The 13,357-nt window shown below is 49.1% G+C and overlaps 2 protein-coding genes across 2 annotated transcripts; one reads left to right on the top strand and one right to left on the bottom strand.

Moving 5' to 3' along the window:
* The first annotated feature begins 171 nt into the window (after positions 1 to 171).
* LOC119133617 lies at positions 172 to 3,223 on the top strand. Its single transcript, XM_037269618.1, has 2 exons — positions 172 to 784; positions 886 to 3,223. Exons 1-2 carry the CDS (start codon positions 548 to 550, stop codon positions 2,782 to 2,784), a joined length of 2,136 nt encoding a protein of 711 aa, XP_037125513.1. The 5' UTR covers positions 172 to 547; the 3' UTR covers positions 2,785 to 3,223.
* A 104-nt stretch (positions 3,224 to 3,327) lies between these two features.
* On the bottom strand, positions 3,328 to 13,196 carry ttc3 (tetratricopeptide repeat domain 3). The gene is made up of 44 exons (XM_037269614.1): positions 13,013 to 13,196; positions 12,523 to 12,620; positions 12,396 to 12,438; positions 12,042 to 12,201; positions 11,805 to 11,886; positions 11,678 to 11,731; positions 11,448 to 11,568; positions 11,211 to 11,296; positions 11,043 to 11,137; positions 10,895 to 10,957; positions 10,632 to 10,686; positions 10,372 to 10,546; positions 10,246 to 10,306; positions 10,009 to 10,114; positions 9,881 to 9,917; positions 9,565 to 9,635; positions 9,260 to 9,424; positions 9,101 to 9,181; positions 8,855 to 8,964; positions 8,658 to 8,784; positions 8,463 to 8,582; positions 8,298 to 8,396; positions 8,084 to 8,226; positions 7,853 to 8,001; positions 7,460 to 7,780; positions 7,106 to 7,375; positions 6,983 to 7,023; positions 6,855 to 6,908; positions 6,719 to 6,783; positions 6,490 to 6,645; positions 5,984 to 6,419; positions 5,825 to 5,893; positions 5,613 to 5,762; positions 5,391 to 5,530; positions 5,255 to 5,323; positions 5,080 to 5,176; positions 4,858 to 4,961; positions 4,710 to 4,788; positions 4,549 to 4,641; positions 4,313 to 4,473; positions 4,064 to 4,178; positions 3,868 to 3,993; positions 3,655 to 3,747; positions 3,328 to 3,521 (listed from the first exon to the last, which is right to left on the bottom strand). The coding sequence occupies exons 2-44, from the start codon at positions 12,613 to 12,615 to the stop codon at positions 3,414 to 3,416; spliced, it is 5,043 nt and encodes a 1,680-aa protein (XP_037125509.1). The 5' UTR covers positions 12,616 to 12,620; positions 13,013 to 13,196; the 3' UTR covers positions 3,328 to 3,413.
* Between the last annotated feature and the right edge of the window lie 161 nt (positions 13,197 to 13,357).

Raw genomic sequence — 13,357 nt, 5'->3', positions numbered from 1 at the left:
ATGAGTGAACGCCTATTTTACTGAAAAATATTAATTTATTGCAACTTTGTGATTTTTTTCTTAAATTGGTAACGTCCATATTGTGTTGGCACTTTGGGATACACGTGATGCTTGTTTCATTGGCGTTAAGATTATCAGGAGTGTCCGCGGGGAGAATGGATCAATACGACTCTGAGAGCTTCTGGAAAAAGTTGACAATCGTTTTTATTTTGGTGACACAATACTTAAAAGGATGTGATCAACGCTCATAAGAGAGGTGACATGTTTCTCCTCAATGAGCAGTTGAGGATACACAGGAGGACTACAACACAGGAAGTAAAGTCTTACACGCTATGACGTCACGGCAGGTCATGGGCGACCACAGCCAGACGTGGCGAGTTCGCCGATAACATCACCTTTTGTACAAAGATCAAGGCCGACACTTCACCGGGGGGCATTTGACAGAAACACTTGTGTTTGCGTGCGTTGTATTTATGGTTTTACGCGATTTAAATGTAGTGGATCCGAATCTGTGACGTCACCTTTTGCCGACCGAAGCGACCCCGAGATGGAGCCGGATCGTTTACTCAAGGTGGACGCCATCCTAGAGCTGGTCAAGTCCCGCTTCAATCTCATCTCCGCAGCCCAGTGGGCTCTGCTGGTGGGCGGGACCCCCGACTCGGAAACCCAGGCCATCATCGCCGATACGATCAGTGACGTCATCCAGAGGATCTCCTCCGAGGTGGTGCGGCAACTGCAGCCCGCCATCAGCGAGCACCTGCGCGGCCAATCGTCTCAGGCTCAGGTGAGTTCTGGACAGGTGGAAAACGTTTGGACTACAGGATACAGTTGTCTGTTTTCTTTGTTTTGTTTCAACGTGCACTTGGTTGGTCCCCATCACCGCAGGTGAGTAATGCCATCGACCGGTGCAGTCCGAAGCTGAGCGAGTGCATTACCGAGACGTTCGCCGCCGCGCTGGACCTCCCGCCGCAGAAGTACGAGGGCTCGAGGGAGCTCACCTCGCTGATAGAGTCGGAGGTGAAGGACCGGGTGACCTCGGCCTTGTCCGTGGCCCGAAAGACCGACGAGTGGCCTTCGGAGCCCACGCTCTTCATCCGCGGCACCATGTCCAGCGTGGGCAACCTGGCCTCCATCTTCCGGAAAGCCGTGGAGTATCTGAGACACGTGTTTGCTCGGGCGCGTACGCCGTGCGTGGTGCTGTGCGGCCGCTCCGCCATGAAAGCAGGCGAAATGACCAACGCCGTGAGCAGAATCCTCTTAAAGTGGTCTCGAGTCAATAAGGGCGAGAAACCCCAGCCCCAATCCCCGCCGCCACCCGCACCCGCCCAAATCAGCAGCATGGTGGACATCGAGACCGTGAGTCCAGACTCCGATATCGTGCAAATGCAAGTGAGACAACAACAACAATCCGACCCAAAGGCCAAGGAGAGCGCTCTGATCGCCGCAAAGGACATCACCAAAAGCATCATCCAGGAACCTTTTCGCGGCTCCGGAGACCGCACGGATAGCCACCTGACCCGCTTCAATCTAAACCTGAAGCTCATCTCCAACAAAGTGAAGAATTTTTTCAAGTCGCAGGAGACAGCCAGCCCAGACGGCCACGTCAAAGTGCGCAGGTTCCGTTTCTTCAAGTTCGCACGCCTGCAGTTTGCGCGAATGCTGGGAGGACTCAAACGTGCCTTTAAAAACCAAGAGGCGTGTCTCGTGTGCCTCAAGTTAGATCCGACAAAGTCCCCCAAAGACTCCAAGGGCGGTGCTTTCAGATCTAGCACCTTACACGTCAGGCCGTCGCAGAATCCCGTGTTTGAGTTTGAGGCCATCCAGGACCGGGTGGCCAAGATGTTCGACGACCTAGGCCAGATGGATTCAGAAGTACGCGCAACCAAACTGAAGCGCTACATGGACGAGAAGCTGCGGAGCTTCTCCCAAGATCTCTCCTCTCGCCTATACGAGTACATCATGTCCTGTCAGAGCGAAGTCTACGAGGTGCCTTCGAGCCGCTCCAACACGCCTTTCATGGACTCTGTGCTGTGGGGCCGGCGGGGGAAGAAGAACTGGGACGGCGGGCAGAAATTGTCTCCGGAGGTCTTGTACGCCATGACGGAGGACGCGGCCTGGAGGTTCCTGCAGCAGCTGCTCCTCTGGATGGAGACGGAGCCGCAAGGCGAGGAGACGTACGCCGACGAAGTGTCCGGTGCCGTCAGCGAGATCAACCAGTTGGTCGTCACGGCCCTCAACACGGAAGAAGGCCGGGAGCCCCCGAACAGCCAGCGAGTGAGCAGTCGCTCCGCAGCTTCCAAGTCGCAGCCTTCCGGAACACCCGCGGAAGAGGCGGGACCGTCCACAGAACTTTCCCCCAGGTGGGAACGCACGGCGTCCTTCAACGTGAAGCTGACTCGCCTCCTGGCCTACACGCTGACCACGCAGCTGGGCCAGCGCCTGCCACGGAAATGCAAGCAGTCTCTGAAGATGGACTCCCTGATGCTGGCGGTGGAGCACCTGTCGTGCAGAGCCGCGGAGGAGATCAGCCCGCAGCACATTGACAACATCGAGACGATGGCTAACCTCGAGGAGGTGATCACGCCTGTCGTCAAGAAGCTCCTGGTCCACTTTGGCTCGCCCACTAAACTGGTGGAGGCTGTGACGCTGGACGAGGAGTCTTTTGACGAAGCCGTCTTCAAGCACCTCCAAAACCAACTCGCAATCGTCAGAAAACAACCCAAAGCCAGCAGGGGCCTCAGCTTCTTCTCATCCGTGGCCAAGCTGTGCTCTCGCTCTACGTGACCGATATTGCGCAACTTCTCACTCCTCCTTCTAGGAGTCAACCCCCCCCCCCTCCCCCTCCACTGCACATGTGTGTGTATATATAGTGTACATACTTTGAACATGCCTGTTATCGGTCATACGCACAGCGGTACCTTTACTTTTGGAGTAGCCCGACACGTTTGTAACATTTTTTGTTTTTCGCTTGGTGTCTTGAGCGTTAGCACTGAAACTGATTTGAGTGCCGAGTCAGGGAATGCGTTCACTTTGTAAGTCAAGGTACCACTGTCTGCACATGTATCATGTACTCAGCTTCTATTGTTGATAATATTTATTAATATTTGTCAATCAGGAATGGCACCAATGATGGATTTTTTTTCTACTGTACTGAGCATTTTCAGATCATGAAAAAAGTAAAAAAATAACCTTCAATTTCAACAATTGGCTCTAATGGAAGTCAGTTCTATTTTTACCAGATTAATGCTCATTACCCTATTTTCAGATTTTTTTTTTTTATGAACTTCTGAAAAATGACAATAAAAGCGCAACTTCTGCAAGAAAATGTGTTAGTGTGTACTCATCAAAAGGAAAACTTAAAAGTTGACTTTTATTCATCATAACTGAGAACAAATGAGTAAAAGGGAATGACATCATGGGGCTTGGCGCCTCCTACCGGGCAGCAAAGGGAAATCGCTGAACATCGTGTCCTTCCGGCAGGTGGGACACGTGGTCTTCTCCTTCAGCCACGATGTGATGCACTGGACGCAAACAGTGCAACGTGTGTTCAGAAAAAAAGCATGTTGGACTGACCAAGACTATTCTTCTGACTTCTGGCTTCATTCTTTTTCTTTTTTGGTCTCATATTTCAATATTTGACTTAGCCCGACTCACCTTTTTGTGGAAGGTGTGTCTGCACTCCAAAACCAAGCAGTCAGGTGGACTCATTTCTTCCTGACAGATGATGCAATCATCCTCCAAGTTCAGCTGCAATCACGCACACGAGACACAAAGCATCGGATCGGAGCTTCTCGTTGGAGCGGATAGCTCTTGAACGGATATTGAAAGAATGCAATGGCTAAGCGGAGTGACAGCATTTGGGCTTACCGGACTGGAGCTGACTGGCGTTTGGGAGACTGACTTTTGCCAGACCGAAGGTGGGTCTACCAAAGGGGGCGTGGCCGCATCCCCAAGCCTGGTGGTCTTGGATTTGGCCCCGGATGCGACGGCCTCCTGCGAGGACACGGCCAATGTGAGTGCGTGATGAAAGCAAGGCCAAGTGCTGGTCTTTGTCATGGTTTACCTTCTGGTCCAGGATGAGCTGGCTGACTCCACTGACCACCTCTTGCAAGCTCCAGCAGCCCAGAGTGCCGCCATTGGCCGAGCGCAGATCCTTAAAAAACTTCATGAAATCCGACCTTGGTGGGGGACGAAAGGTCGGCTTATGTTAGTGGTTGAAATCGTAACGACACTGAGGCAGAGAGGACTGAGAATTTGTGCCACAGAAAAAAAAATGCTTTCGCAGACGAGGAATCAACATTCTGTTAGTGACCTGGTATATTCGGGAAAGATGGCCCCTAGGCTGTCCACGGCCCTCTCAAACATCGTATTTCCAGCTTGCGCGAGTCTCGCCGGGTTCTCTGCTGCCTGAGCCGAGGCGGCGGGCACCGGCGGTGTGTCAACGATGCTCAAGGCGTCAAGATCAGAAGACAACTGCAAAGAATTCAGCAAAGTGAGCCGAGTCAAGACTATTTTGACATCGCCCGCCGACGCTATTTGAAGTCTTACCGGAGAGACTCGAAGATCGGCCCGGTCACGACTGAGCACGTCTTGGACTCTTTGGCCACTTTTGACTTGCTCCACTTGTTGCTTGTAGAGAATCTGGAGATACAAGAAGAACTTTGACAAAAGAACAACAAGGAGATGACTTTTTGATCTCATTTGTGTACCTCAGCAGCAGCGATTTTCTGCTCCAGCTCTTGGACCTTGGCTCTCACGTTGTGTCTGTTGGCGTCCAGGGAGGGATACCTGCCAGAGGATAACTTGGAGTTAAGTCGAGGCCGAGTCTAAAAGGGGACTGGTTCCTCTGCTCCTTACCAAGGCACATGTTCATCCAGCTTGGCCAGGAGAGTCTTGGCGTCAGCCAGCCGGACGTGAAGGCCGTACATACGCTGGTCCCGGCTGCTCTCCAACTTGGACAACTGATGGAGCAAAGTTGGGATGGATGACTGTGGTGCTCTATTGTTCCACCGCTCAAAATATTTGGACGTTGTTTCTCAAAACGAGTCTCAAGTTCCAAAAGTAGTTTTCAGAGCTTACTTGGGCGCTGAGGGATCTTCTGGTTGCCGCGGCGATGGACTTTTTGCAGCGGTTGATCTCATCTTCCAGACTCATCCTCTCGGCCGCTGCCTGGTGGCTTGAAGGTGGTGAAAAAAAAAAAGTCTATTATTATCATCGCACAAAGCCGTCTTATTGTGCTGAAAGAAAGACGCACCTGAGCTCCAAGAACTTGTTGAACTTGTCGTCATAGCTGGCCTGGTTAGTTCGAATTTGCTTGGCGAGACTACATGTGAGCAAATCAGAACATCATTTCCACATTGACCACATTTGATTTATTTTGCCATACACACCTGTCTCGCTCCTCCACCAATTTTGCCGTCTCCATCTTGAGGGCCTTCAGAGTCTCCTGGTTGGCTTTCTTCTCCTTCTGGTCTTTCTTGACCTCCTCCTCAAGCTTCTGCTGGAACATGCTCATCTCTTTGTCCGTAATCTTGACGGGGAGGAAGAGGCAGGGAAGTCATTTGAGACACGAGTCCGATCCGATGGCTTCACGTTCAAGTTCTGGGGCTCACGTTTATGTTGGTGCTGATCTCCTGGATGTCTTTCTCCAAGGACGCCAAGGTTTCTTTGTGCTCCAGATCCAGCGCTTTGCGGTCTTCCTCCATTTTACTCATCTCCACCTGCAGTCGTTGAATTATCTCGACCCTTTTGTTGATACCACCCTGCAGAAAGATCGGTTGTTAGGTTGCGACGTCTGGACAGGAACTTTGACGCAAGCACTGACCTGGATGTCCTCGTAAGGCCGCAGAGGTTCCGTGTTCACCGCAACGCATTTCTTGACTCCTTGATATGTCTGAGGGTAAAACAAAAACGTTTGTGTTTGCTTTACGTCTAAATGAAGGAGATGACGATTTTCAGACTGTAATCATCTAAAGGATCTTACCTGTGTCTCGGCGTGTTTCTTCACATCGACTTCTGGTCGGGTTGAACTTAAATTACTTCCGTAGGAGCACAGTTCCCAGGTCTCGTCCACCTCGCAAGTATAAAGATCCAGGGATCGAAAGTCGTCGGGGGAAAGATTGTCGTGGTCCGAGCCGTCGCTGGGGTCTTTGCCCGCGTCCAAAGTTATATTTGGGCCAGGTGAAACTATGCGGGGAGACTGCGGGCGGGTGGCCTGCCGCAGGGCCACAGCGTGTTTGGCCAGACCCACGCGGCTGCCGATGTTGACGAAGCGGGTGGATTCCAGCAGGAAGCTCATAAAGCCGCCCGCCTGTCGGATCTTGACTCGAGCCTCGGGCGGGAAGTTTGCCATCTCGCCGTGAAGCAGGGGATCGTCGGGCGGCAGGGGGCCGTGCTCCTCGAAAATCTGGGCAAAGTAGCTACGAGGGCAAACGGAAGGGGTCATTTGATTTGCCGCCACAGTGAAGGACTCAAACTAGATGTACTCACTCGTATAAATTCTCCACAGCGGGATCTGGATTGTCGTCCAAAACCTGACTATAATGTCTCGCGTGTCCTGCGCCGTTGTAGCGTTCCTCAAAGTCAGCCACTTGCCCCCGAAGGTGGACGGGGATACTAAAAGGCTCATTGGGGTCCGGGAAAAATCTGTCAAGGAAAATGAAAGTATTTCGTTAGGAATTTTAAATTTGGACATCACGAGCGGACAGACGCGACTTACATGGGATCTTCTTGCGCCCACTCATCGGCTGCGTCGTTTTCACTCCCGAAAAATGTTTGAAGGATCTGACGAGAGAGTTACAAATTACACGTTGGGACTTTTGAAATTGTATGAGCGACCCCGGGCGTAAGCGCACCTTTGGATCTTTTTTCTTCTTTCGCCCACGACCCTTATCACCAGCAGGAAAACTCTGAAAAAGAGATTGTGAAAAGTGTGACGCGCTCGTCGTTGGCTTGAAGCACGAATGTCTCCTGTGTTGCTTACATTTGGATTACCAGACTTCTTAAGAACTGAAAAATGTCCACCTGGGAGGGGGAAAAATTTTGCAGAGTTGAAGGTCACATGATGATGCATCTAAACATCTAAAAATGAGGTGTGAATACGTACCAATCATGTTAACAAAATACTCATCAAGTAAAATATTGAAGGAGATGTAAATGTCCTTATGCTCCTCCAGAGTCCAGATAAAAAGTCTCATTTGGTGCGGCGGAGCCTTTTTGATATGTTTAGTCACGTTGCGTGAAACAAAGTTGGAGTCGTGGGTGCAATACTCGGAAATAATCTCCTTGAAAGGGGCAAAGGTCACCAGCGGGGCAAGGTCCACATTATCCAGGTGCTCCGCGTTGCGTTCAACGAAGGACTTGGCGGCCTTGAGATCTTCAAAAGACATTACAGGAATGCGCTCAGTCACATGTTCCCACGATGACAGCGGAAGAACGATAACGATGAGCGAGTTCTGACCTGCGTCGTTGAGCCGTCCCGCCCAGCGGCCGAGCTCCGCGTTGATATTGGAAGTATTGGACAGCAAATGGATGAAGATGCGCGCCCAAACGCGATTCTTCCTCTGGAGGAGCAGCTCGGCGGCCTGATCCAAGGTCTCCAGACGCTCTTGCTCCCAGTTGAGCATCTTGGCAGCCAGCTGGTTGCCCCACGCCGAGTCCAACTCCAGCCAGGGCTTCAGGCAGGCGCTCACGTCCGACGCGGCCAAGGCCTTCTCCTGGCGCAGCAGCTGCATCATCTGACTGACCTGCACCAGGATTCTGTCTTGGTACAGCAACCAGGCTGGAAATGGCAATCCCAAGTGATAAATGATCGGACACGTCCTCTGGGACCCGAATGCATTGTGGTACCTACCGTTCGGCTGAGTCGGCGCGGGGGAGTTATTTTTTTGCTGCGAAATGTCATCACTGACGGCGGTGGTCTTGTTTTCCGACATCTGCTGCTTATTATTATTTTTATTATTCTCACTTTTACACTGGTTCTTCTCCTTGGATTTCTTCACACTGCAACAACAACAACAACAAAAATGTCCTTGTTTATTTCCGTTTGACTTCCCACGCAATTGGTTTGAGGGCGACTCCTCACCACGCAGGAGGCTTCTGGTTGACTTTTGGTTTTCTCGGACTCTCTGCCCGTCGGCCGGTGGGCACAATTTGTTTCACCAGGCCCGTTGCGTCAATATATTTGATAGAGTCGATTGTACCGGAACAGTCGGGAGTCGAACACGGCTGTAAAGCGGGCACAAAATTAGGACGTGGTGAGGAGGCAAAGGGAACAAACGGCGGCAGTGGGCTGTTACCTTCGGGCTCTTGTCAAAGGACGAAGGCTTGCAGGCTTTCCAGCAGGCGTTGTGGTATTGAATGAGGCACTTTTGGCTGCACTTGAACTCAACAAAGCCCTGCGGGTGACGTGTGACCATTTAGTGACGTAAGGAGGGATTTTGTTTTTTTTTTGGGAAACTTACTTTAAAGTCCGGCTCGGTGATGTATATATTTTTGGAAGGGCCGAGGCAGCCGTTAAACCGACAGGTGCCATCGGGCAGAGGAGGGAATTTGCAGCAGTCGATGGACTCTTCGAGAAGTTCCTGAAGCGACAAAGCGCAACGTGAGATGGCAGAATCCAAATCGGCTTCCAAAGCGAGCCTCGGATGTCGTCTTACTTTAAAACAGTCCGTCTCGGTCTCTTTGACAATTTGGTCGGTTTGCGGCCAGGTGAGTTTACCCGGCGTTATCTGATTCCGCAACATCTGCAGAGAATCTTGAAAATGTTCCAGCGCCGTCGCAAACCTGAAGGGAGGATCGACTTGAGTTGAAATGTTCGAGATATCAATCTGAGCCAAAACTCCCGTGACTGTACCTTTTCTCCTTGAGGTAAATTCTTCCGTAGGCGTAGTGAACCAGACCCTGGAAAAGCCTCTCCTCATACGATTGGATCTTCTTCAGAAGTTTGCGAGCTTCTGACAGCTCCTGCCGCACAAAAAAAAATCCTTTTAAAGCACAAAAAAAAACTAACTACAGAAGCCATGAAAACCAAGAAAGAAATTCTGAGCTGGAGGTTTCACATTCCATGTCAACATAATATAATGAATAGGTGAGGAGTTACCTGAGGTTTGCCAATTTCAGTCAAGGCAGACACGCGGCCGTAAAGCACCAGCTGCATATCCAGTGCAGAGAATCCAAGTTTCTGGTGATTAAAAATCAATCAATAAATAAACCAATCAATCAATAAAATAATCCAAAGTGGTCTGCGGTGCGGTCGTGCCTTCTTTTCGTCCGCTGTGAAGGAGTCGAGCAGGTCCAACGCCTGCGTGAAGAAGGTGTCGGCTTTGTAATAGCACTCTCTGATCAGGTACGAATGGGCCGACGTCATCACGTGTCTCATCGATTCTTCGGCGAGTTGGTTTCTGTCAGGCGTCACGTGTGCGTGCTGAAAGCAGGAAAACACACAGCAAGAATCAATATTGCGTCGATGGTGAACCGCTGCCCGTCGCCGGGATCGATACTTGTAGCTTTCCCACACTTTAGAATATATTTGAATGCACAAAGATTAGTAAGGCTCATTCTTACATCCTTACTGGCCGTGGGTTTCTTCTTCTGAGTTTTGAGTGGCTCTTTGGTAGCAGCCGTCTTGTCATTAACTGCCGCGGAGACAAAGAGAGTCAATCGAAAAAAATGGATAGATCAATAGTTAGCGATCTCTTTGGCTAGCTAGCGAGATAAATAGACAAACAAACAAATAAAAATAGGAGAGGACCCCCCCCCGCCCACACACATGGAATCAGATCATTATTATTTTTTAAACCCAAAAATGTTTCCAGAGTATTTCCGAGCCCAATCAAAGTTAAGCAAGTCTTGACTTGCTCTAAATTGAATGCAAACATACCCGCTTGGTTCATTTTGCTCATCGTTCCGGTGGCCGCCTAGCAAGAGAAACGAATGACAAGTTTCACTTTGAGCTACAACACCCGCGTCACAAGAATGTTTGGGCGTGTCTTGAGGCCGTTGACATACCTTGCATGCGTCATTGCACTTATCATTATTATTGGTGGTGTTGTTGCCTTTTCCCGACAGCTGCTGCGTCTCCACAACTGTCGACTTGTTAGTGTCCTCGGCTTTACTGGGAAGGATTGATTAGAATTTTTTTTTTCAAGTGTATTGATGCCTTGACACAGGCAAAGCAAAACAAAAATAAAACACGATCCACAGCTTATCGTTTTTGAATTTGGTAAACATGCTCATTGCTCTTACGTTGGCTTTTGTTTTTTTTTAGGCTTATCCACTGTGCTCTTTTTTTTCTTGGGGGGTTCCGCTGAAACGGGAAAACACCAGTGTGAGTTTTGGACACAGCGCTCGCAAACCGTAAGTCAAGCGCACCTTTGCTACATCCAGTTGATTCTCGAAGCGCGGCCTTAAACCTGTCGCATTGCTGTTCTAGGTCTTTGACTCCACCAGGGTCGGAACAAAGCAGAGCCTGTGCAAAGTTGTTGCTGCTTAAGGCCCACTCCACCTCGCCCAACAAAAACAAAGCCTCGCAGTAGCGGTAGTGGCCCTAGAAATGAAACCGTGGAGCTCGTTAGTCGCACAAAGAAAAAATGAACATAAATGTGAGACTGCAGGGGAAGAACAAAAAGTACCTTGACCCAAAGCGGTTCTATCAGAATGGCCCGTTTTGCATCACAAGCAGCTTCTCTGTATACAAATGGAAAAATATATATGTATTCAAACCACCAAGCGCATCAACAAAAAACCGTCGCTTTTTTAAAATACACACGCTTTGCTTCTGCAGTGACAACCCTTAAAAACAAACCAACAAAATCCAAGCTGCTGCCTGAGCGCTAGGAAAGAGTTGTCAGCAGAGGGCGGTGTTTCACTTCTCAATAATGAAATGTGTACTCACAGAAATTGTTGACTGCGGGTATAACAAAGCGCCCGGTTGCTGAAGGCGATGTGGTTTTGAGGACTGCGGAAAGAAAAAAGAAAAAATCATGCTTAATAAATCATTTCTAGTCACACAGCCTCGTGGGGGTGGAGTCGGGGACACGCACTTCTTTTTGATGGCTTTGGAATATTCAACCACTGCTTGTTGGTACTTCTCCTCCTGAAAAAGAAGGTTTCCCCCATTCTTGAGGGAGTTGCTTTCCTGTCAGAGAGTGACTGGTAAGAAAGCTGGACTTGCAACGAAGAATACATTTTAACAAAATGTCAAGTCTTACCACCACGGCGGGCTCACTGGGGTTCAGTAGTAACCAGTCCTTTATCCGACTGGTGTCGCACACCATGTCAGCCATGAAACTGACGACTGCAGAGAGACAAAGAGCCGCCTGAGACATCAGCTAAAGGTTCTATTAGCAAGCAGGATTTTGATAGTTATGCTGTGACAGTCCAGACATTTTTTTTTCTGTACAGTGAGATTTGGACCGACAGAATAGTGTGAAGCAAAGGCAACTTACTCTCGACAAACATGTAGGACAAAACTGCGTAGCGCACACGCTTGTTGCCCAGGAACGCGAGACGAGGGTTTTCTTCTTCCCTCAGGAACAGTTGAGCATCCTCAAGCGCCTCCGGCAGGTGCTGAGTGCACATACAGAACACACACGGAGACATTCAGAAGTGTCTTGCCATAACAGCGAATCCTTCGGAAATGGAACGCCAGATATCCATCGACCCCTCCCCAGACTACCTCACGAAAGCTGATGGCGATGAAGAGGAGGTGAAATATTTTTTCCTCGGCGTACTGAAAAACAAGACAGGGGCAGAGATATGAGAGCATAGGTTACCCAGATGGAGCCTGCAAAGATTGGACTTACCCATGCCTCGTCCAGAGAGTAGAGAATTGCTTCCAGGGTTTCCAGCTTGGTCAGTGTCTTCTTACTCACATGGGTGGGGTCACTTCACGACATACACAGGAAAAATGATCACGTTGCAGTTATTTCCCTTCGCGATTTAAATTGATCACTCGAAACTAATGTGTTACTTCGCCAGTAAAGGAGACGGACACTCATGTCCAGGGCTGCTCATGCACAAAGTTTGACGAGGTGACTTACGATGGGTTGAGCACGCCGCAGCGCAAGGCCCACTTGAAGGTGTCGTGCATCGGATCCAAGTCCAACAGGAGGGGCATCCAATAGGTGTGAAGTCTCATCAAACGTGCTGACATATGTTTTTCATGGACCGGCATTTTGCTCCAGTATTCAGCTATGATGGCTAAGCACATGCACACAAAAATGCAGTCAGCCAGAGAACACCACAGCATGTGCCAATAAACATAGACAATCAACAATCAATGTTTGCTTCACTAACTCATGAAGGTTTCACATTTGCACCTTTTATTTAAACTCAAGCTTGACCGTGTCAACTTCATGATGGCTGCTAATTAATTCTTTCTTGCTCAGATTTACCTTTAGCATGGCAGATGGGAGGACCAAGATGCACAACGTGAGACTTATGAAAAAAATGGAAAAAAGAATAAGAGGCATAAGTCCCGACAGACAACTTCATATGCTCACTCGAGTCGCACTAACGCACTGTATCAAACGATGGAGAGTCGCCATTGCCATCTTCCCCTTCTTCCCTTTCCCAGCCGCAGGTCACGAGCTTCCAATCCCCGTCGAACGTCATCTCCTCTGTAAGTCAAAGTTATTTATATAGCCCTAAATCACATATTTACTACTCTTCAATCTTGTGGCTCTTATCTCTCCACTTCGCGTGAAACGAAACTCAAACCGTATCGTCGATACAGGATGGACGGGAGATCGATACGGTATCGATCTCCCGTCCATCCTGAATGACTGACAAACCAACCAAATGACGTCCTTGTGTGAATTGTGGGGAAAACCAGGATATGTAGTTGTTAGCTAGAAGCTAATTCTAGCATTGAGCGCACGAGCTAAGCTAAAGCCACAGACTGTATTGTTGTCACTCAAAAACAAAAAAAGAGGCAAGTCTAGCAGGTTGTCACACAAAACCCGAAGAGAAAATCACGCAAACGGTCTCATGGGCTCGTTTGTAGTCTTACCGCTCAAGTGCTCTCTTTGGTTGTCGACGAATTGTCCCGAACTACATCGAACGGGTGCACTTCTGGTAAAACGAAACCTGTTTCACGAGATAAACAGAAATTACTTTAAACGTTTTATTTTTTTAAGTCAAACTTCAAAAACTTTAGCCCTCCTTTCGGACGAATAAAATTGACGACTTCAATCAACGATGTGCGCAGTTCCTAACCGGACGTGACGTAGACTCACAAAATAAAAGGGGAGGAGCTCAGCGGTTTCCTTTTCTTCTATCCGAATGAAATAGTTTCGATTCTAAAAAAATAATTAAAAGACGAAGGATAGCACTTTGAATTAAAAAAAAAAAATCA

Source organism: Syngnathus acus, chromosome 14 (genome assembly GCF_901709675.1).
Source record: "Syngnathus acus chromosome 14, fSynAcu1.2, whole genome shotgun sequence".
NCBI lineage: Eukaryota > Metazoa > Chordata > Actinopteri > Syngnathiformes > Syngnathidae > Syngnathus > Syngnathus acus.
This window is presented reverse-complemented; position numbering and strand designations above follow the sequence as displayed.

What these genes read in the sequence shown, in the direction of transcription:
- ttc3 (XM_037269614.1), bottom strand. Translation starts at nt 12,615, where the DNA reads ATGACGTTCGACGGGGATTGGAAGCTCGTGACCTGCGGCTGGGAAAGG. An exon ending in TCACCGAGCCGGACTTTAAA is followed by an intron (nt 8,397 to 8,462) that starts GTAAGTTTCCCA and finishes CGTCACCCGCAG; the next exon opens with GGCTTTGTTGAGTTCAAGTG. An exon ending in TGGGCGCAAGAAGATCCCAT is followed by an intron (nt 6,646 to 6,718) that starts GTAAGTCGCGTC and finishes TTTCCTTGACAG; the next exon opens with ATTTTTCCCGGACCCCAATG.
- LOC119133617 (XM_037269618.1), top strand. Translation starts at nt 548, where the DNA reads ATGGAGCCGGATCGTTTACTCAAGGTGGACGCCATCCTAGAGCTGGTC. An exon ending in GCCAATCGTCTCAGGCTCAG is followed by an intron (nt 785 to 885) that starts GTGAGTTCTGGA and finishes CCATCACCGCAG; the next exon opens with GTGAGTAATGCCATCGACCG.